The sequence below is a fragment of the Doryrhamphus excisus genome, chromosome 1, assembly GCF_030265055.1.
Source record: "Doryrhamphus excisus isolate RoL2022-K1 chromosome 1, RoL_Dexc_1.0, whole genome shotgun sequence".
Classification (NCBI taxonomy): domain Eukaryota; kingdom Metazoa; phylum Chordata; class Actinopteri; order Syngnathiformes; family Syngnathidae; genus Doryrhamphus; species Doryrhamphus excisus.
Window position 1 is genome coordinate 4,198,701 of NC_080466.1, and position 24,149 is coordinate 4,222,849.

At 42.1% G+C, this 24,149-nt stretch overlaps 1 protein-coding gene across 4 annotated transcripts in view; it reads right to left on the minus strand.

Annotated features, from left to right (window-relative positions):
- Window positions 1-22,769, minus strand: part of LOC131136646 (adhesion G protein-coupled receptor L1-like) — a 32,424-nt gene extending 9,655 nt beyond the window's left edge. For 2 of the 4 annotated variants that reach the window (XM_058083789.1, XM_058083759.1), the window contains exons 1-17: window positions 22,037-22,769; window positions 11,789-11,908; window positions 9,684-9,897; window positions 9,175-9,284; window positions 8,314-8,328; window positions 7,023-7,230; window positions 5,707-5,971; window positions 5,294-5,633; window positions 4,345-4,635; window positions 3,817-3,920; window positions 3,550-3,735; window positions 3,400-3,438; window positions 2,550-2,730; window positions 2,336-2,458; window positions 1,984-2,201; window positions 1,710-1,883; window positions 14-226 (exon numbers count right to left, since the gene is read on the minus strand). In XM_058083789.1, the coding sequence (XP_057939772.1) occupies window positions 14-226; window positions 1,710-1,883; window positions 1,984-2,201; window positions 2,336-2,458; window positions 2,550-2,730; window positions 3,400-3,438; window positions 3,550-3,735; window positions 3,817-3,920; window positions 4,345-4,635; window positions 5,294-5,633; window positions 5,707-5,971; window positions 7,023-7,230; window positions 8,314-8,328; window positions 9,175-9,284; window positions 9,684-9,897; window positions 11,789-11,858 (2,751 nt within the window). In that variant the 5' untranslated portion in view covers window positions 11,859-11,908; window positions 22,037-22,769. The remainder of the gene's footprint in view (window positions 1-13; window positions 227-1,709; window positions 1,884-1,983; window positions 2,202-2,335; window positions 2,459-2,549; window positions 2,731-3,399; window positions 3,439-3,549; window positions 3,736-3,816; window positions 3,921-4,344; window positions 4,636-5,293; window positions 5,634-5,706; window positions 5,972-7,022; window positions 7,231-8,313; window positions 8,329-9,174; window positions 9,285-9,683; window positions 9,898-11,788; window positions 11,909-22,036) is intronic. The other 2 variants (XM_058083768.1, XM_058083778.1) reach the window with 2 other exon arrangements.
- Between the last annotated feature and the right edge of the window lie 1,380 nt (window positions 22,770-24,149).

Genomic DNA, 24,149 nt, shown 5'->3' on the forward strand with positions numbered 1-24,149 from the left:
ACTAAGAACTCACTGTGTATTGTGTCTTGTTAGCTCCGACGAGGAAGAGAAGCTCAGTGATGAGCAGGTTGGCCCACAGGTTGCAGTGGATGGTGCTGTGGTCAGTGTGCCAGGGCGCCCCCTGGCAGCAGAGGGTAGTAAGACAGGTGGCCAAACACACCAGAGCCACAGAGATGCCCACCCAGGAGACAACATAGACCAGAAGCTCCTCTACTCCCACACCAGACTGTCAATAAAAGAAAGACAACACATTAAATGCTATGTTAGAAAGTCACCTTAAAAACCATATTCACAGACAATCATTAGGGTCATGGGTAACCCTGGACTGGTCCCCAGCCAATCACAGGGCACAAATAGACAAACAACCATTCACACTCACATTCACACCTATGGGTTATTTATGGGTGTCTCCAGTTATCATAACATGCATGCTTCAGGATGGGCAGAACATACAAACTCCACACAGGTTAAAACAGGGGTCTCAAACACACGGCCCGCGGGCCAAATGTGGCCCGCAGGACACTAGTTTGAGGCCCCCGCCTTGATATGAAAGTTTGATATGGATGCTGTATGGTATCATGTACCCAGAAAAAATTATTACGTTTGATTAATGTTCATGTTAAAGGTTAAATAACTGTTAATAGTTATCCTCCCTATCCGTGTGGAAGTGGTAAGTTTTTGGCTATTTAAGTTTAAAGGAAATAACTTGAAGGCTACCGTTTAGGTCGCTAGCTCTTTAGTTTGCGAGTTAGCATGTGTAAAAAGACCCTGCAGTTGCGCAATATGTTGTAAATAAAAAGAGTATAAATGTGACTATAGTCGTGTTTTGTCATGTCTACAGGGCTCTAATAATGCTTTGTTCATTTTAATCTGAAAAAAATAATTTGTCTACCCACCAACTATATGTGGTTTCTTAAGTTTTTATTATTTGCCGTTTTATTATTATTATTATATGTATTTATTTATTACTGATTGATTTTCTTTATTCTTGATTTGTTTATTTATTTTTCATCTTATTTTGTGTAGAAAAATAAAAAGTAAGATATTTAAGAACAGTGGAATGTTCAGAGCTTTTCTTGTAGAAAAATGGAACCAAAGCCAAGTTTTTAAAAAAAATTTTTTTTTTTTTTTTTTTTTTGGAAAACCTGATGCGGCCCAGTCTCACCCAGACCCGAGCTCCAGTGGCCCCCAAGTAAATTGAGTTTGAGACCCCTGGTTTAAGAGTTCCATTCACACCCTCCCTCTCCTGACTGTAACGTTGGCATGATAACCATGAGGTCACAGTGGGGCCATTGACATATTATCTATAAGGTGCTAAATGGAATCCCACTTTAATTTAATTTCATGCCAGACAAAATGATGTGCGGTGCACATCCGTTAATGGTTGATTAATAAACATCTTGTGAATAAGAGCAAAAGACTAGAGGGTGTGATGCCGACTACTACGACTACGAGTAACAGCATTTAATCAGCCTTTCTAATTTCGGAAATCATCCCTATGCTGTAGTTTGCAGAGCAGCAGCGTTGCTCTAATTAAAATGAAAAAACACACAAGAGAGGTTGGTTCTGTTACCACAGTTTGAGTTGTTAAGAATGAACCTTCCATGAACATAAACATAATGCACATAACAACTAGCAACTACAGTTAGTCATTGTACACAACGTGTGTGTCTGTGCATGTGCATGTTTACTTGGTGTGTGTTTCTTACAGCAGGTTGCTGATAGGTCATGAGGACAGCGTAGCTGGACAGGTGGTTGCAGGCACAGGTTGTATGTGTGTTGTTGGTATGTAACAGACGGCATCCCTGTGTGGACCACCTGCCACTCCCAGAAACCCCTGATGCATTCCAAAAAGAGCAGTTGGGACCAAAGTGGTTCTCCTGCTATGGAAACGACACACACACACACACAGCACAAATAACTCTTAAGTATTGACTGATATCATTTTTTCCGTCAATGTCAATGTTGAATTTCACAGCAGACCTGCAGGTGTCTGAGAGTGAAGACCACCGGTTCAGAGAGGAATACTCTATTGGAGCCTCTGTGCACAGAAGCAGAGATGACATGGGTGTTGACCACCAGGCTTCGACGCCTGACTTCTGACCCCTGGCCAAGTCCAAGGCCAAGTCGCAGGGTGGAGTTTTGCGTGGTAAGAAAGGAGCCCAGGTTCTTAAACAGAGAGAGGACCAACTTCACTTGGCCTGTACAATGAAGAGAAGAAAAAAAACATGTGTTAACACTCATGGTTCTCTATTGATAACCGCTTAGAAGGGTTTTTATTTGTAACTTGTGGTTTGTTAAAGGCTGTTTCTGTACTGCGGTGATTGCCTCGTACCATTATTGCTGTACTGCTGCAGAGCCACTGCTGAGATCTGCAGGATACTGTCACTGTCGTAGGAGTGAGGGAATGTTAAGTCCTGTATGTCCGCCTCTGTATTTAGCACATACACCTCCAGATCTACACACACACACACACACACACACAGGTGTGAAGATGAGATGATTCTTTTTAAGGTATTGTATGTTGAAAAGGAAGAGAAAAGACATACCAACATTTGGTGCTCTGTCACTGAATCTGCCTTCATAGAGGTTGTTAGCCAATAGAAAAGCTCCTTTCTCAACTGCATCTAACAGAAGTGATGCAGAGCGGGACTGGTCAGGACCGCTCATGTCAGCCCAAGACACCAACGCCTCCGGACCCAACAAGTTATCTACTGTCTGGACCACGGCCTGGTAGGGAGACACATACATCCCATTAGTTTATATATCGTATGTCTGCCTGTCCGTCCATCAGTCTATCCATTATCTCTTCATTGGTTCTCCTGTCCATTATCCAGCAACCCGTCAATCTACCTCTTATAAACCCATCTGATTAATTGATCCATCTGTCCATCATCCATCCACCAATCCTTTCAATTGTCTGACCATGTTTGATATCTCCCTTGGTCCATTAATCCATCCATCAGTCATCAATCCTTAGTTAATTTCTTGAATCAAAATCATCAGTCCAGTTGTCCATCTGGTCTACACATCATTGCCCCATCCATCCATCCAGCCATACACATGTCTTGCATCCATCCAGCTGCACGTTATCCATTTATTAATCCATCTAAATATCCAATCAGCTATTATCAGGGTTGCTGGGATGAGAAAGGATGACAAATCTAAGGGCCCATCACTGACAAGGGTCAGTTTTTTGGTGGGGCATAAAGCTGTCATTTATTTGCCATCCACCGACATGTGATAATCACTCAATCTATGCTTTTGCATTCATCCATTCATCCATCTAACACTATTGTTTTCAATAAATTATATATAAAACTAAGAAAAACATACACATAAAAAAGCAAAGAGATGAATAATACATTTCTACCATCTGTCCATCCATCCATCCATTACCTGCACATAAGCACGACATGTGCGTTCCCTCTTTTGCAACTGCAAAGAGAGCAAACAACATTTGTGTTATAACTATCCAGGCTGACATTTCGGTCCTGTTCTCCACAAAAGGTCAAGTACACATCAGCATGAATCTGAGAAGCCATTCACCTTGTTGTAGTTCCGTGCTGCAGACTCTTTATTGGCTGGTCTCAATGCTTGCAGCTGGGAGTCCAAAATGTCCAGTAGTTGTTCGATTAGCTTGACAGACATGCTAACATCACCTGCATAGATCCGCCCACGGGTCAGGTTGACCAGCTCTCCGGCTATGTTTGCTGCGTTCTCTCCACTTTTGATCTGGAGTTTGAATTTTTGACATTTAAAATAGTACTCACTAGTTTTAGGCTTTTTTGCACAAGGTGTGGTTATGTGACTGACCTTCTGTGAAATCTGGCTGACCCAAGGAGAGGTGCAGTTAGAGAGGTCAGGACCTCTGGAGCTCCAGCTCACCGGAGAAAGCATGCATTGGTAGGATGCGATACCTGCAGGAGAAGACATATAGAAGACGAATATAAGAATATAAATAACTAGAAATGCCGCTTTACTTCATTGTTGACTGTAATAGCATCAAAGTCACGTCAACAATATGATGAAAAGGGATCCTCCAGTTGAACAATATTTCTAACTTTACACACAAAACAGGATCAGAATAATACACAATGTGCAACACACAAAATGTCACTTTCCCTCAAGAGGAGAAGACAGCTGCACAGCGAGAGTTGACAGCCCGTGACTTTAAAAAGTAAAACTACTGTTTCTTGTCGGTCATGTGAAGGGGGAGTTCAAAGAGAGGGCATGTGACTACATTTCAATGGGAAACAAGATACACACACACACTAGCAATGAAACGGCGGCATCATCACACACACACACACACACACACACACATTCAAACGGTTGACTTACCCAGTGAGCCTTTGGGGCAGGGCCTCTCTACTGTCTCCCCTTTCAGAGTGGGGGGCCACTGTACCCCTCGTGCCACTCTTCCTTCACATCCACCCACTTGCCCAGGCCCCCCTGGAGCCAAGGGGACACGCAAAGGGGGACGAGGCGTCAGGGGTACCATGGCTGTGATCGGCCGATCAAAAGGCCCACGGTTGATGACCCCCACTGGATGGGAGGCTGATGGCCGCACCGGACTCAACGCCACTGTTGCCGTGTAAGAGCGGACGGTCGTCATGAGAGAAGAAAGGGGACCTGGGGGATAGAAAAATTAATTTCACTTCCGTTTATTTCTCAAAGGGTCTGGTTCCACCAGGGGTGCCCAAACGTTTTCTGACAAAAAAATCAAACGATGAAGGGGGACATTTTTTAAACTAGTCCTTACTTATAACTAAAAAAAAAACCTGCATCAAAGGTTGGTGTCAATGGTGACAAGCATACTATTAATATCAATACAATTTGTAAATTTTTTTTGGGCTAATTTTTCCATTTTTTGTATTTATTTTTATTTTTAAAGAAATATTTCAAGCTTGCATTTTTTTATTATGAATTAATTGTCATATTATAAATTGTACCGTTTCCTAAAATTGCAACTTCCTTTTCCTTTTCTTTTGTTTTTGTTATTCTATTGTTTGTTTCTCATAATATTACAACTGTTAAAAATGGTGTCTTTAATATTCAGCTTTATGTTATTTTCTCTAAATATTCTAACTTTATTTTTCTAATATTTTGCCTTTATTTGTGTAAAATTACAGTTTTTTTTCCCCATTTTTGCTGTTTGTTATTATTATTTTTTTCTCGTTTAATTTGTTATTTCTTTGTAGAATGTGCTGAGAGAAAAAAAATGCAAACCCCCTAGGCCGCCCTTTGGACACCCCTGGGTTCCACTAGTCCAAATTCTGTCTCTGCAGACCTTTAGTGGGTGGTGGTGGGGTGAACTGTAGCGGATATCTCAAAACGTAGTAGTTATTCCACACATACAGCTGGTTGTCTCGGGGGTTGTAGTCTATGGAAGAGATGTACTGGTAGGGGTTGGGGAACGGAATCTGAACCGGCAGCTCCTGGCCCCGGCTGGTGTCATAAGCGTACACCACCATGTCGTTGCCGACTCTTCCATCTGCTTGCCCCTCATCATCCTGGAAGACTGAGCGCACTGCATAGAGCACGCCACAGGCCATGAAGGCGTTGCTCGCCCCACGCTTGTCAAAGCCGGTGGCCCATGTTCCCTCGAAACGCAACGTGTACGGGTTCACCTATGAGGTGAAAAGAAGAGAGGTGAATATGTCATTTTCTGTAGCTTGCCCCTCATAGTTTCATTTGTGCTACCTGGCTGACCACGATGCGTCCGTTATTAGCTTCAGTGGAGTAGATCACCCAGAGGCCGTTCTCATCCACCGCCAGATCAATGTCTGACTTCCCTCCCCAGCGGTAAGGTGACGTGTCATGGTAGTTGGCATTGACCACCACTGCCTCTCCGCTCTTAATGCGAGTTCGCAGGTCGTACTTGACCAGGTTGCGTGTGCGTTCTTTGTTGTAAAACACGGCACCGTCGTATACCACAAAGCCTGTACCGTCCACGCGGCTTGGCAACCTGTGAAGGAAGAAGACACCAAGGAAATCAGAAGGTTATAGGTGACCTTTTATGGTTTTTCCGCTTTTCTGACCTATAAATGTAATTAGAATGTTTGTTTTCTCGTATTAAATGATGCCAAAGTTTTAGATAATGAGGTTTGCGCATTTGGAATGGCTCAAAACGCTTGGTTTCAAAAGGCATGTTAAAAATGCCCTTTTGTGATGTCACAGAGGTACGGCATGCCTGGTGGCGAGCCGTGGGTGGAATAAATAAATTTTGAATAAAATTTTTTTGGCAGGAAGCACAAATCAAAGTAAATAGAGCTGGAATAGGTGCAGATTCTGGAAAATCTAAAACGTTTCATGTGCGGGTTATTGTGTGTAACTCCTCTATAGGAGACCACAACTCAATACAAAGGGTCGAAAAATTAGAAAAATTGTAGCTCACTGTGCTTATGCATCCTTTTAATAGCATTTACATACCATTATTGACTCTGGTTCCATTGTTACTCAAAAAAGCAAAAAGTCAATTACTCTAATACATTTGTTGAGCTATCTGTGTCTACTTTCTGGTTCACAAAGAATAAAATAAGAGGTTACAAATAGACAAATGGGATTCTACCAGCAGCTCCATTGTGACTGACACAACAAGACCAAATATATTAAAAGTGTTGTCCAAATTATATATTTTTTTAAACCAAAAAATATCAAGAAAACAAAAAAACAAACAAAAAAACAAACAACACATAACTTTTTATCACATTTGAGGAATGTTTTCATAACCTAAAATGCAACTTGAAATTTTCCAGACATACAAGCAGCTATTTTTAGCCTTGTATTTTATATCTATATATCTAAAATACACTACAGACATAACAACATATTAATAATTAAATGGAGTTTCAATGAAATTCCATCAAAGTGGGCCTGGAGCCAAGACGTTAAATGGACTGTGATTACAGCATCTGAGTAAGCAAGATGGCAACTGGAAACCACCGGGGGAGGGGGCGCGGGGAAGGTTCTGGATCTGCAGCTGTTTTAATAGTCTTGACTTGACTGGTGAAACTCACTTATATGTAGTAGTGACTCGATTCTGCCGGTAGTCGTCCCAGGAAGCATACTCGTACAGCACCTCGGTCCTATAGGGTGTCCATGGCATGACATATAGTCTGTCACCAGCCTGCAGGGGGTCCTTACACCACGCCCCCGATTGATGCTCCGCCTCCAGCACGGAGGAAGGTGACTGGATGCTGAGCAGTGATCCGGGACAGACGAAAACTGGGAGATGGGAGTTTTCAAAGACAAGGATGAGAGAGTGGAGAGAGGATATGGATGGATGATAGTTGGTGAGAGAGAGAGATAGAGAGAGAGAGAGATTGTGGGAGCAAATGGATCAATGCGTGGAAATGGTGCAGATGATGCAATGAGATTAAAGAAAGACAAAGAAGAGGAGAGACAGAGGGCTTTAAAACATGTGCTGATCTCAAACGTCCAGCAAGACACGAGACATAAAAGTGAGCGTGTGTGTGTGTCTGTGTGTAACTGTGTGTCCATGTGTTTGTGTAGTGAGTAATATAACGGGACGCTGCAATGAAAGGTGTGTGAGTATGTTACATGTGTGCGGGCATGTAGGTTAGTGCGGTGTGAGGTAGAATCAGGGACGTAGAGGGCGGGGCTACATTTTGCCTTAAAGTGAATGAGAGGGCAGGTTAGTTTACACTGAGCACAACGATTTGGTCCACCCACATGTCAAAATATAAATATATGGACACATATGTTTACTGTACAATCTCACACTGGCATGCAAGAAGGCATGCACACACACTCACACACTCACACACACACACACACACACACACACGGACACATACACACATATAAGCAGTGCTTGGTATGCACACACCCAGACACATCACACACATTTGGTCTTATGTTTCCTATGAAGGTAAATAAGGGGCTCTGCCTATAGGGGAAGAAAAGGTAACATAAGCATAAAGAGGATGGAAGGAAGGAAGGAAAGAAGGACAGATAGAAAGGTGTTATAGCTGGTGTGTTTATGTGTGCAATGAGAACAACCAGGAGAGAAAGAGAAAGAAGAGAAAAGAAAGACTATGTGCGAAACCTGCATTAAATTAGATAAAAGCACAGATTTCCGTACAACAAGGGATGGGAAGAAATGGAGTAAAACAACTGAGGAGGAAATGAAAAAAGGGGGCAACATCCAGTATGACTACAAACAACGTCCTTGGGTAGGAGGAAGAGAGAATTTGGTAGGAGAGAGGAAGAGAAGGAGAGAAACGGGGTGGGAGGGGGGGTGTCGGGGTAAGGAGAGATCAAGATGCTACAGTGTATTGTCTTTACCTTTTTGGTCCACTTCTACTCAAGCATAGGAAAAAAAGAGGGAGAGAAAGAAAGAGAAATCAGAGGGTGAAAGAAAAGGAGAAATGAAAGAAGCAAGAATGCAAGCGAGAAAGAGAGAGAAGAAAAAAAGAAAGTAAAGAAAGAATTGCACAGATTATGAGTTCCATTCTCACAAAAATTACAAGACCCAAACCCTCCACCCCAACCCCCATCACTACCCCCCCACCCCACTATGCACCCCCCACCCCCATTTATCCCCACCACCCTCCTCCCCTCCCCTCCCCTAAATCTCTCAGTGGCACTCCTGTGGAGAAAAGAGAGCAACTCCCGTGCATGGCGTGACTCTGGAAAAGAAAACACACACATGCACGCGCACGTGCACATGTGCACGCTCCCATACATACATATACACACACACAGAGGAGACATACAGTATGCAAAGTATTCAAAGTATTTGTTTGTATTTTAAGCACACACTCTCTGCGGAGAGACAGCATCTCAGGAATCGAAGAGGTTATAAAAAATGAAGAATAAATTCTTACATTTATAACAAAGTAGATTTTACACTACATGAACAAAAAGTATTGAGACACACCCCTTCATCAGTTTACATTTTGGACCATCCTATTTTTGCGTGGGGACGGTTTGGTCAAGGATATTTTCTGTTTGGTGTGGAACACATTTGGGGTGAACTCCAACAGAGTCAACTCCAATTCTGAACGTCTTCCCAAAGCCTGTAGGTGCAAAGGCCTAATACTTTTGTCCATATAGTGTATTGTAAAACACACAAGTTAATGTGCTCATGTGCCGTTTTTCATGTATGAATAGTAGTGTTTGCATAAAATACACATTCATACTCACTGTAAGGGACGCACTCATACTGGATCTCCAGGTATTTGTATGTTCCAGGACAAGGATCTGGGAAGACATCCACCCCTGCAACCACCACACACTGCGTCCTGTTGTTACACCTGCACAAGAGTGATGGATGGAGTGGGAAGGGAAAGAAAGAGAGTGATTAATATACAGGAAAAAGGGAAGCAAAGGGCTCTCCGTTTGTCTCCTCTGCCTGAATATTGATCTGTTCTTCGAGGAAAACAGTGCTGAGTACACAGCTAATGGTGGAGCCAGATTTAGCTGGAGTGATTATTGCACTTGCACGCACACAAACACACAACTCACAACAAAAGCATTTGCTGGGTCTAATGTTTCCTCTAACACGGGTCTGCATAAGTGATGTGCAGGAGCGTGTTGCATGCTGCAGAGGCTCCAATTGATTTATCTGCATCCAATCTTGCACCCGACAGATTGATTTGCATCTTTAATAATAAAGAGCTAGTGGATGGCTGAACACGCACACACGTACGCACCTCTGGGCCATTATCTTCAATGCATCAGGAAGGTAACACTGTGTGTTCTCCATCTGAAAGGGCTCTGCATCACAAATCTTGTCGTCAGTGCGTCCATAGTTGGCGGTTTCCACCATCACCACGTCACTTCCTGGACAACGAAGCTCAATGGGATAACCCTCACATGCCAGTTCCCTGCGCAACAACCCAAATGGCATAGCGGCCCGAGACATGGCTGTACACAAAAAACACAAGAGGGGAAGAATGAGGTTTGGCAGAGCAGGGTGAAAAAGTACAAGAGAAGAAAAAGGCATTAACAATGTAGTAAATCAATGTCAGGCTACAGTTAATTTGTTTCTGGAACTGTGGCTGGATAATATTTTTTTTAAAGTCACATGTACATAATGATAGCAACGGATTCCAATGATGTAGTTTTGTGCTATTCTAGTCTTAAATTGTTATACTTCATTATATTGAGAGCAAAATTAAAATCTGCACATACGGCTGTGTCATGGCACCCACCCTCATAATGGTATCTGCTTTCTAAAAACAGCTAAATAGATGTAGGTAGAAATATGGGAAACACTTACTGTATTAAAAAAATACAATCTATTTATTTAGGGGGCCATTGCAATCTGAAAAGATGGAGTACATACAAGGAGGATGAGTGGGAGATCCCGAAAATATACCATAAAAGGTTCTCCGATCCACTGCAAGTGGATCACAAGCACAATGGATTAGCCTGCTGCTGTATTTAATGTGACTGTGCATTGTGGCAGTTCAGTGGGCCCTGCGCATTTAAAAGCAATGAGAAGCGTTCATTTGATTTGGTTAAGATTCTCTCCTCCCTCTTTGCCACTTGCGCCGGTGGGAGCGATGAAGGCGTGGGTGCGCAGCGCTGCGCCGGATTGCGCTGCTCACGAAAATTGCAAAGTGTGCTGGCCACACTTAGCAGGCACGCCGCAGGGTAGGTGTACTAGCTACTAGATAGTAGCGATGTGATGTAATGGCCTGCCACACACTTAATGACCCTGTGTTACCGGTAATGATGTCATGTTTACATTTCTGACGTACCGCAAGTGTACAGGCAATAAAAAGACCTAATACAGCACTTCCAGATAGACTTTATTTTAAAATGCACCAGAAGTTTCGACCTTGAGGCATCTGACCATTAACTTGACCAGAGTGTTCCGGCTGCGCCGTCCGAAAAAAAGGTAGACCCCAAATGGATTCTAGTGTGAGACTACAACAGGGATTTCAATCTTGCGGAATGCTACCGGTGGCCAAACCGGAGCTGCAACGGGGTCGATGCCTAAGGCCACTACCAAAAAATAAAGCTAACATTTTTATTTTTGAGTTTGGAAAGGTTAATGCTACGTGTAGGCATCCGTGTCTCCGTTGCAAAGTGAAATCAATAACATTCCTAACATTTCATAACATTCCTTGAAATAAAGCTTTATTTTCAAAATGCACTGGGCGTTAACTAATTAGGGTGGTATGCTTTTTGTAAAAGAGCCGACATTAATGCTCATGAAACCAGGCTTGCGTGTACACAAGCGCCCCTGATTAACACTCACCCAAATACCATATTAATGAATATGGATGCTCAGTAAACATAATATGAATATCAGTAGTACGATTTAGTTGCTGGCCGCATGCATATACAAAATGTGTGTAAACTCACCTGAGATATTAAGCTATCTAAACCTGGGTTATTGGAGAAAATCCCATTAGCATTAGGTAAATCTGGTTGTTCACATCAAGCAGAGTGGCGTGTACACATGAAAAGGTCGTTGGCGTACGAGGATTAAACGGGAGCACAAGGCGGCGTGATCAGTATGCTGCTGGTGTGTCGCAACTCTCCATGGTGCTGAATGACTGATGCTTTATTAAGGAGCTGCTACAGGCAGCTTTGAAACACTCCCCTTGGCCATGCTTCAAATGTGTTCATAATCTTTTGTTTATGTAGGTCGCTGCCTTTCATAAACTTTGCCAAGATGGCTTTGGCTTGGTTTTGGGGTTGGTAGTCCAATGCCCCTTTGTCATGATGATGTCATGACAAACTGGCACACCGGTTTATTGGTATTTTTACCCACTCAGGTACCAGCACCTTGGCAGCAGCTTACCTTGGCTGGAGGGGGCAATGTGAGCCAAAGTGAGCACACACACGGCGAAGAGCCACAATGACACCGCCATGCTGGGAAGGAAGACTTTAGACGTCACACCACCAGCCGTGTTAGAAGAGCCTGGGGAGGAAACAGAGGTGGAGGTGTGACATGGACAGTGAAGAGCTGCATCCTCTTTTTCTGTGCATGATAACCATGTTTGTGTGTGTGTGTGTGTCCGTGTGTTCTGGTTGGTCAACAACACTCTGCAGCAGCAGCAGTGATGGGGCTCACATGAGAAATGCAGCAGATGGAAGGAGAGCAGAATAACAGTCAGACAGAAAGGACTGAGCGAGAGAAACCAACATAACAATTGAGCAATCGTGCAGCAAAGTCTCTCAATCTGCTGTTACCATGGTGATAGCCCAGTGCCGTCTGGGGAGGGAGGGAAGGAGAGAGTGAGCGAGCAAAGAGACATGCTGGGTTTGTGGACGTCTGCTTTTTCACTTGTAAATATGTGTGAATTTGTGTTATAAGTCCTTAGTTAGCCCGGAGCAACACTGGCCACTGACCCAAAAAACAGCCGTAATCCTTCTATCCGCACACAGCTTGACAAGAACACACAAAAACACACACACACACACACACACACACACGCACATTAGGCCACTTTTCAGTAATCCTAAATAAATGATGCAGCAGAGGCAATCTCTTCCCCCCAAAAGGAGCGGTGAACGTTACAGTTGAATGGAGGTGAACGTGTGATGCTGTTACATTGCGTGGGACACATGTGATGCATGCACACCAGCATGCATCACACCGACCGGACAATGTGAACCCAACATGGCGTGTGTGTGTGTGTATGTTTCCTGACAATCATCGAAAAATGCTATTTGAGGACTTAGTACCGAATTTAGTTCAGGGTAAGGTTAGTTTTTGGCTTGGATGATGTGTTGAATGTCACAGTAAAAAAAAAAAAAACAACAACTCAAAAGTATGTATGTGTGTTTGTGAGGGGGGTGAACATGTTATTGTGTGTTATAGTGTTGTTCTAGTCATTGTGTGTGTTTATTTGTGACTTGCATTTCTAGGAGACTCAAGGTTTGGTAATGACGGGAGACAGATTTAGGTCATTCCTCAACAAACGTCCAACATGCACTAGACTAGACTAGAGCAAGAGTGCGTGCTCGGTGCAAAAACACACACACAAACGTATTTCCAGCCCTTTGGGGAATATTAGATAGATTACATCTGATTTCTAAGTTCAAGCATGCCTAAATAAAATCATATTCCCACCATGTCTTCCATATAAACACTGCTGATTTTAATAATGAGCATGCACACACAGCATGTAATATCATAGCTGTTAGAAAAACCTGGTATCCTTTGATTTTTAGTCCACTGACCCAACACACCTACAATAAAAGCCTTATGACATGAACACATACTCATTCACATAGTAAATTTGGTACATAAAATGACTCCCTCGAATGAGATCCTCTCCAGCGTTATCACACACGCACATACTGAACACGTACTAAGAAAACGAGTGCACATAAATGTCTCATCTCAGCCAAAAAGCCTTATGGCAGCATGTTCTTTTGCTTGCATAGCCCCCCCTCCTCGCTCTCTTTTACACACATGTACCCACACATGCACATACACACCCTTAAGTGTTGGTGCAGAGTAAGTAGAGCAAGGACACTGATGGGCCTTGACAAAGCCACACACCCAGTCCCCCTGTTCACAGCATCGCACTCCCTGCCTACAACCAGGATGCAGCCCCGGGCCACCGGCCGGCCTACTTGAAGGAACAGCAATCTAAATGAAAGTGTGTGTATGAGTGGGCCTGGAGTGAAATACATGACACAAACACACAGACAGAAAGTCATGTACATAAACGCACACACCTAAATCCACTGTGACATTTTGCTTACACTACAGAAAACGTCACTTTTTCCACCTTCAGAAGTAAATGTGATTACATAAGTAAAAGACAGATAATACAGTACAGTGGATCCTCACATATTTGCGATTAAGCATTGGCAAGTCCACAAAAATATTTTTTTTATTTTTATTCTACCAAAATAGGGCATTTTTTTCTCACAAAAAACTTTTTCCATCCACCCATCCTACTCAACATGCTACTGATGTGCACCTTGTGTGTGTTTCTACAGTGAGACTAGCTTCCACAGTCTATTTTCTTACAGCCTCAAAAGTTCGAACTCGGTAAACAAAAGATAAACAAGTGGCCCGCCTTGGCTGCGGGGAGGGCGCTTTCGATCTGCTCCGATACAGGCATTTATGTTTGCTATCGGCTAACGATAGCAACTTTGGCAAAATTGAGCTAGTAATGTTAGCTATCATTGATCGGAATCAGTAACCACACAATGACTGCAAAATTGCTTTTGTGTGTATCGTGTAACTGTGATTGAAAACCATGAAGGGAAGCCATATTTGACTTGAACGGTAATTTGAACTTTGAATTGTGACAAATATAGACATTTATTTATTCAATCTGTTCCTATAAACCACTATCAGTAATATACATGTTCTTATATATTTTGTGGTTTAATGTGTAATTTAGAGTAGAAGAGGGACAGTCTCTTTAATATACTGTATGATCGTAAATCCTTACTGGGATTACAACAGACAACCAGTATGGATTATGTAGACGTGCCTTCTCCGACAGCCAGGACAACCCAGTGGCCTTTTATCATATAAAATACTTCAGTGATCGAATCTGTGGGGCATATTTAGGGCTTAAACCTGGATTGTTCTGGAGCTCAATCTAATCTAATAATTCCAACAGTCACTTTTATTGTAAATGTTGAACTGAAATAGGATAAGAAAGTATAACATCGTCAACGAGAGAAGCAAAAAGAGACATTTATACAGGCGCCTCAATTTGCAGGTAGTCCAGAAATGTAAGACCAGACTATATGCATAATTCCCCACAAATTCAAATATGTGTCTTTGAAAATTATTAACTGCTTTTGGGATTATGGAAAAAATATAATTTTCAGTGTACTCAGTGGTTTAGATCAGGATTTTCAAAGTGCGGCACTGTAAGCCCCCCCGCTGTGCCACTCCCACACACCCCAACCCTCAACTATTGGAACATGTACGCAATTACAAGTGTACTCAGTGGCGAACAGGCGTCCGTCAAGGCCGACTGATCCTAGAAATGTCTGTATTGCCTGTTTGATTTTTAAAAAATCATCACGTGCAAGACCATACTGTTCCACTACCACCCTCCGTCTGCTGGATGTGGTCGGTCACTGCCCCACTTGTCCGAGGTATAAATCAGGTCAAGTTCACTTTTGTTCAGATTCTCACCAAAATTTAATGGGATCTTTGTCAGGCACATGTGCCTGCTGTCAGGTTTCATGGAGATTAGTTGCATATTTTATGCCCAACTCCACTTAAGGACAGACCTATGTCAAGGAGGAAATGTGATTCAGGTTATATTAAAAAATGATACCATTGCACCAAATAATAGACTTCTCCAGTCCAGTAGGTGGCAGGAATGCACCAGTGCTACAACTAACGATTATTTTCTTAATTAGTGGAGTAACCGGTTATGAACCAAACCACCAGAGGCAAAAAATCGCAGCTTTCCAAAGTCAAAGCTGATGTGTGTGAATATCTTGTTTTGCCTTAAACACAAAGATATTCAATGGATATTAATCAAACATCAAAACAGTTGACGATTAATTGGACAATGGATTAATCATTGATTCGTCAATTAATTATTACAGCTGTAAATTACACTCACATTACAAAATAGGTGCCAACGGCCACACACGGCAATCACTTGGCAGAGATATACAAAGCTGCTCTCCTGGAAGCCAGTAATATGTCAAAGCCAATAAAGTCAGACTAGTGGAAATGAGTGAAAATGATGTCAATCTCACAGGTACAAAGATTCACACTCTAATAAAATCAACCATAAAAATCAACAGAGAGTAACAGACCCCTCATTTGGTTTCAGAGTGCAGCATGCCTGAGGCTAGTTAGCCATAAAGTACAAAGTGACAAAACAGGCGTGTGGTGTTGTGCTGCTAATGGACGAGTGAATGCGTAACTGTGTGAAGAGGAGTCAAAGGACGAGGGAAAGACAAAACTGTTTATCTCACAACAGAGAGAAAAAATGTATTATCCATAATATGTACATATGAAAAAAAGCATTTTAAATCACACTGCTGCACCACGTGTGCAATATACTATAGTCAAGTGTTTCAGTTCGTCAACCTCGACAGATCCCAGAGGGCTGAGGCTGCAGTCCAAACCACTTACAGGGGTTTTAGAGCTTGTGTGTTTGTCTGGTCGATGCGTGACTGTAGGGAATAGAGGTGTCGCCACATGTCAGTCATTTGTTTGTTGTAGGCAGGAAACAAAGGCGAGGCTCAAGGCCAAGTCGGATGCATTAGGACCAACATCACATTGTCATGCACGCCACTGTTAAGAGCAGCAGCATTTGTCCCAGGATGCAGTCGCAAGCACAATACGCACCCCAAAAATTGGATCAAATTGCTTGCAGTTGACAAATTAGTTTAGATACCGTATTGCTATAGTATTGCTATTGTATCACAACATCCAAACTATTCATACTTTACACCCAACTACAGTATTTATACCCTGAAAAATGCGAACACAAATACAAAAGTAACATTTTCTATACCGCTTATCCTCACTATAGTATGCTGGAGCCTATCCCAGCTGACAAGCTAACATGTTTTCTGGAGAAAACCCACACATGCACGGGGAGAACATGCAAATTCCACGTCCAAGTCTTCGTTTCTCTACCATATGCAAAGCATATTTTTTCTCTATATGTGTAAAATAGTAACTTAATTCCATCAATTTTCTATACCGCTTATCCTCACGAGGGTTGTGGGCATGCTGGAGCCTATCCCAGCTGTCTTCAGGCGAGAGGTGGCGTACACCCTGGACTGGTGGCCAGCCAATCACAGGGCACATACAGACAAACAACCATTCACACTCACATTCATATGGACAATTTGAAACCTAGCATGTGTTTGGAATGTGGGAGGAAACCGGAATACCCGGAGAAAGCCAATGCATGCACGTGGAGAACATGCAAACTCCACACAACGGTGCCCGAGGGGGGAATCGAACCTGGGTTTCCTAGCTGTGTGACCTACGCAGTAACCACTCATCCAGTAACTTAATTCCATTGTCCCGAATTACAAGTTTTAGACCGGACTTGCAACTTTCTGATACTATCAAAGTACTTCTTAATAAATGAGTTACATGGAATCTGTCATATCACATGCCTTTCCTTTCTCTCAGATGACTACACAGTCACAAACCATTACAATCAATGTGACACATTTGCAGCTAGTACACCCTGTACACCTCTGGCTCCCTGTGTGTAATCTCATCTCATATTAGTCTCCTTAAAAACAGGTAGTCGCTCGTTACTATGTATAGTTCTATTTATACTGCATGTGTCAACACACGGAGTTTGTGAGTAGGATGAGAAACCGAGGTAGACTTGCTCTCACCTGAGGACCAAAATTGTCTCAAGGCAGCTAGAAAGTTGATTAAATGTTGATAAGGTTCCTCACATATTCATCAAGCTTGTAATCCTACCCCCGGCACGCATCCACGGAGATAACAGCTCACTGTGTCCCAGTGACTCATAGCGCTTTCGCGGTATCTGGAAATCTCCAGGTTTTACAATATTGTGCTTGCTCTTTTATCCATTTTTTTTCTTTGAACTATCTATATCATAAGGCACAGTAACCATAAATAAGATTACAGTCATGTGTATAGTTGTATTCTGATTCATTTTCAATTATTACAGAAGTTGGCTTTGGTTGTTTCTCCCAGTTCGTGTCCTTGCTATTGCTGGGTTGCAACCGCATGACCTTGAAGCACTTCCAAACATTTCAATAAAACCCCTCAGTATTGTTGTATAATGGTGGACACATTAAATAACAGTAAATGCCACTGAAATAATTTGCTTCAATTATGTGCATGTGCATGGTGTGTTGACTAAAGACATTAAATACTTGAAAACGGTGATCAAACAGCAGTAGACAGGGCTCTACGTTAAAAACAAAAATTACTTGCCCATGGGGAATCCTTAAGGTGAGAACTACTTGCCCGAACTTGCCCCATGTAAAATGAAAAGACTGCCATAATGATATCATATATCAATATATGCTGATAATTCATCAGATAATAGTACTGATGCATTGTATTTGGAGGAATGTCTGAAAATTTGTGGAGATGTATGTTAACATGGCAAGCCATGCTACCTTACACATGGTAGTCGTAGTAAGCAGTGATATTTATTTAAGTTGTACACCTCAATGAAACATTTGACACATTTGTGTACTAGTAAAGTGTTTTTAGAAAGAAATGCTCAGAAAAAATGCTCAATGGTCAAACAATAATTTGTGAAGCAAAGGTGAGAAAAATACACAGAGAAATGAAACCGCTAGGTTTTGTAGCTTGTGCAAAATCAGCACTTGGTATTGGATCTAATGGGTGGTGTTTCATTGTGACCACTTCAAATTGTCACAGCAATGTGATTCACTCACCTGTGCCATCATTTGATTTGCTGCCGCTAATAAAATACTTGTTTAGGAGGCACTGTTTCATCACTTTTTGGTGTTTTCCTTCAGAAGTTGTTGAAGAATTAGACGATGTTGGCAGGGACGCCATGATAGATGTTTTCCTAGTAAAACGATCGCTGATTGGTTGATCGCGAACAAGAACGGGTGTGGGTAAAACGCGGATTGTGGATTACGGACCGCGGTCTAAATAAACGATTCTGATTGGTCCATTTCAAGATTTGCAAGGATTGGTTTGCAAATTACCACCGGAATTACGCAGTCCGAGTTTTACCAACACCCAACAAGAACCGCTTTAAAAAAAACTCTTGGCAGTACGGCATGCTAAAGTGCACTTGCCCGACGGGAATATTAATGATTGGATTTACTTGCCCGAATTTTGTTTTAACTTGCCCCGGGCCATCGGTACAACGTTATTGTCGAGCCCTGGTAGAGGTTTAGCTTATCTTATATTAGACAATATGAACATCATAGAAGACATCAGCACTTACTGATAAGTCAATAATTTTGTCCGCCTCGATAAATTGACATGTGCATGTGTTTGTTTTCCTCTCTGTACTCTCTGTTGAACACACAGGCTGGATGACATGAGGGTTCACTCTGCATCTTTCTGGGCACGTTGGTTCTATATTGGACTATACTCCCAGTCATTCAACATCTTTATCCCAGTAGCGGGGCTGCTATAGTGAGATGATACAAGTCAATTCAAGTCCGCCAGGTTAGCGTTAATACATGTAAGCATTGTGAGCAAGCAAACACAAATATGAAAAAATGGAGACATAAATGTTTCTAAGCCATATTCCGAAAACATGCTAGGTTAATTGGCGACTCCAAATTGTCCATAGGTATGAATGTGAGTGTGAATGGTTGTTTGTCTATATGTGCCCTGTGATTGGCTGGCACGATTGGCTCGATTATTAAAATATCCAATAGCTGCAGTCCGAGTTGGAATAGTGAAACACCTCAAAATATCAAAAATAATGTAGCAAAATGTTAGAATTATTAAAAATCTCCCTCCAACCCCTTAAATGATAGAATAACATCACCATCCAAAGCATGAATAAAATACCTTATACTGTACTGTAATCTGTAGCCGATCTGATTTTGTAGGTTTGTAGGACAAAAATGCATAATTAACATGTTAAAAAGCCATCTATTCCCTTTCTATCATATGAATATATGAATGTTATTCCTTTCAAAGAGTTGAACCAATGGACACAAGAGCCTTACAGTCACCTCATCTCTATTTATCATGTCATAAATCAGGCTCAGAGCGCTCCTAATTAACACTGTCATTCATAAACATCCTTACAAGCCTTCAGGTGTCAATCTTCACACACACTGTGAATTACGGAGGGAATGTTTGAATGTTTGATTTCACAGATGAAGCAGAGCATTCATATGAAACATTTCAGAATAATGTTTGCAGATACTCTAAAGGTTGCCGTGTTGCTATTGGTCAAGGTGATCTTATCAAAAATCTGACACAGTGACAACAAAAAAACATAATTAATTATCATTCATTGTTTGTTTGAGGAGGAGTACTCCACTTAATTACCCTATTCAGCTACATTTAGTACAAAAATTAGACAAACTTCAATTAATTGGTCTATTTTGGTGCTCAATCAGACTAAAGACGGGATGTAGAGGCCACTCTGAGACATGGTCCTTTTCATTTTGGACTGCACTCATCTTAACGGTCAAATTTAAAAGGTGTTTGTCTATGTACGTGAGTGTCCAAAGTAGGATTATTTAAATAAAAAATACCTGTGCTTTACAATTTAATGCTAACCAATATTTATTCTTTGTACAAACCATTACATTGACTACCATGTTTCACTGAAGCAATCATTTCATAAAGCTCTAAATTACAGCTCAATTACAGCTTTCATAATAATATATGATCGTTCCCAACATAATATTGACCAATTATACTATGAATACGCCTCTGAACAGAAGAGGAATAAATGAAAGGGATCGGCATAATAAGTTAAATAAAATATCCATAAAAACCTCAGCAAGATCAATCAATATATAGTCTAAATATATAAATAAGAACATTTATCAAATTAGTGGGTTTTAATAGTGAAATAGCAAAAAGAAATCCATCTAAAACATGTTAGCGTGTGTGCATAGGTTTTTTTTTTTCCACTTTGTGGTCAATATAAATTACCAAGCAAACCCGATTACTATTTTTTCTCTTCCAATATGCAGCACATGCTCTGACAAGAAGGTGATGTCAAAGTCGCCATATAGTTTAAATAAATAAACAGACAAATAGACGGACCAAAAGAAATCTAGAAGTGCCAATGGTCATGATGTTGTGTGTGGTCAGTTTATGTATAATATAGTATACTCCATTATCTTCACATACACACACCAATGGTTACACATGCGGCTAAGATTGAGGCAGACAGAAGCAGAAGTCCTGTCAGCCACTCAGCATCTCTCCCTCTCTCCTCCATCCCCTTTTGTCCGCCTCCCTCCGTCCTCTTGCCATGCTCGCCTCTCACCTCGCCTCCTCTACGGACCCACTTTCACATCCCATGCTAATCTTTGCCTCCCTTGTGTTCGCATTTGCAGCATCTCAAGATGGATCAAACATTGCGCCATGCAGCTACGTTTAAACCACACTCTGCAGTACAGCTGCATGTGTCCCCGTGATGGACCCCAATGGTGGGACACGCTGAGACCACTCTCTCTGGTGAGGCCCTGAAGAAGCTTATCACGTGCACATAAATATTTCACAGCGTACCACACACTTGTACACTACTGACCCATGCAGCTTAATGGCAGCCAAGCCAAGCATCACATCCCTGATGTTCACTCATCTAATGGCTTTTGCTGGTGGGAGGGGACGTTGGGGGGGGGGGGTCGACTCCTGGTGCAATCGCTAATAATAAATAATAATGAGGCTCATTTATAAACTCAAAGGTAATATTTTGTATTTTTTCCACAGCTAAATAGCAAGAAAATTGCATCACAAACTTGCATCATGACGCCAATCCACTCTATGTTTTCAAGTCATATCATTTAATATTATCTATAATACTGATATTAAGTAGCCTGTGCAATTATGCTTTCCTGGTCATTCATTCATTCATTCATTCATTCATTTTCTACCGCTTTTTCCTCACGAAGGTCGCAGAGGGTGCTGGAGCCTATCCCAGCTGTCTTCGGGCGAGAGGCGGGGTACACCCCGGACTGGTCGCCAGCCAATCACAGGGCACATATAGACAAACAACCATTCACACTCACATTCATACCTATGGATAATTTGGAGTCGCCAATTAACCTAGCATGTTTTTGGAATGTGGGAGGAAACCGGAGTACCCGGAGAAAACCCACGCATGCACGGGGAGAACATGCAAACTCCACACAGAGATGGCCGAGGGTGGGAATTGAACCCTGGTCTCCTAGCTGTGAGGTCTGCGCGCTAACCACTAGACCACCGTGCCGCCCGCTTTCCTGGTCAAGGATACAAAAAGTATGTACCCTAATGGGTACAATTCTGATAAACCCACGAAGAAACAGTTTTTTTTCAGAGTGAACATTTGCATTGATCACCTACCAAGGTGTATGTGTACATGCAAGAGAGAGAGAGAGGGAGGGATAGAGAGAGGGGCGGGGTGCCTCCTCATAGCCTATATCCATATCTTACCGTCAATCCTCTTCCTCCTCCTAGCTCACTGCGTCTCCATCCTCACGTTTTTCTGCTGTCCCCACACCCCCCCACTACACTGCCCGTTGCATGAAAATCAATGCTATATTCACTCGGCAGTGGTGGCTGTGTATTACAACAGACAGTGAAGCAGTCATTAGAGGTCCAACAGCAACTGGGCGTCCACCCTTGATAGACCTCACACCCTCCTTTCCCGTCCACCCCGATGCCGTCCCCGCTGCACTTGTGCGTCACGTTGGTACCATCATTCCCACGGTGCCCACGGACGCCACGGGCTGTCGGCCTTGTGTGTGTGTAGATAGCCCCCGATGAATGCCGGGGAGGAAAAATACACGCCAAGGATAAATATGATCCGTAGACCTTGTGTGGACCTTTATCGTTGTCTATACTTCACAGTGCCCTCCTGTCATGGCTGCATATCTTCCTTCGACATTGTTCCGACACATCCTCCCTTACATTTAGCAGCAAATAGCGTCGACGTAAAAAGGCATCCTCTTCATGAATTGTGCTCAGTAGCAACAGCAAGGGCGGATGTTCGTTACTATTTATAAAAATGTAGCAAATACGTCAAATGAAAAACTGCTCAGGTTATTAAAAAAAAACAAAAAACATTTCCACACACAAACAGCTGGACTGTCATAGGATCTCATTTCCCGCTCCTGGTATTGCCTCGCGCCCGTCCTCTCTTCTCTGAGTGCGCGCTCTCGCTCCATCCGCTGGCCCGCTTGTTGCGCGTACAGCTCTCGGGAGCGCGCAAAGCCTGCCTCTGTATATGTATGTGTGTGTGTGTGCGTGCGCGCGTGTTTACGAGCGCGCGTTCCTGTGCGTGGTGTGCAAAGGGGAGGATGTGCTTCGACTTTATACTAAAGGTCTGCTGTGTAGGCAAGAAATCGTCATGAAATACGGAAGCCGTGCGTTTGAGCTATAGGCTGTGTTACTTGAAATATAACACATAGACAGTGAAGCCTTGGTTAGCATCATTAATAATCACCTACTCTAACCAAAGCTGACTGATCAAATACATTTTTTATATAAGAAATCATGTAAATATATTTAGTTCCAAAAAAAACAAAAAATGTAATATAGTTTTACAGTTATAGTTTTACGTGCAGAAAACAATAAAAATGAATAAAGATACATATGATGAATGGAAGGGATAAATGAACATTTAAGGCTACTTTTACCTCTACTGAATTATTGACGGCGGCACGGCGGTCTAGTAGAGTCCTACTGAGAAATAAAATGTTCTGGTTTTTAGTCATTTTTGTAGCGATGGTCTAAAACAGGTGTCTCAAACATGCGGCCCGCGGGCCAAATGTGGCCCGCAGGACACTAGTTTGAGGCCCCCGCCTTGATATGAAAGTTTAATGTTAGTGCGGCCCGCGCAAGTTTGATGTGAATGCTGTATGGTATCATGTACCCAGAAAAAATGATTACGTTTGATTAATGTTCATGTTAAAGGTTAAATAACTGTTAATAGTTATCCTCCCTATCCGTGTGGAAGTGGTAAGTTTTTGGCTATTTAAGTTTAAAGGAAATAACTTGAAGGCTACCGTTTAGGTCGCTAGCTCTCTAGTTTGCGAGTTAGCATGTGTCTCAAGACCCTGCAGTTGCGCAATATGTTGTAAATAAAAAGAGTATAAATGTGACTATAGTCGTGTTTTGTCATGTCTACAGGGCTCTAATAATGCTTTGTTCATTTTAATCTGAAAAAAATAATTTGTCTACCCACCAACTATATGTGGTTTCTTAAGTTTTTATTATTTGCCGTTTTATTATTATTATATTTATTTATTACTGATTGATTGATTTTCTTTATTCTTGATTTGTTTATTTATTTTCATCTTATTTTGTGCAGAAAAATAAAAATTAAGACATTTGAGAACAGTGGAATGTTTTATCAGAGCTTTTCTTGTAGAAAATCGGAACCAAAGCACTGAAAGAGTTTGTATATTTTTCTGTTTTTAATAAATGCGTTTTTTTTTTTTTGGAAAACCTGATGCGGCCCAGCCTTGCCCAGACCCTAGCTCCAGTGGCCCCCAGGTAAATTGAGTTTGAGACCCCTGGTCTAAAACTTTTGATCAGATGATAA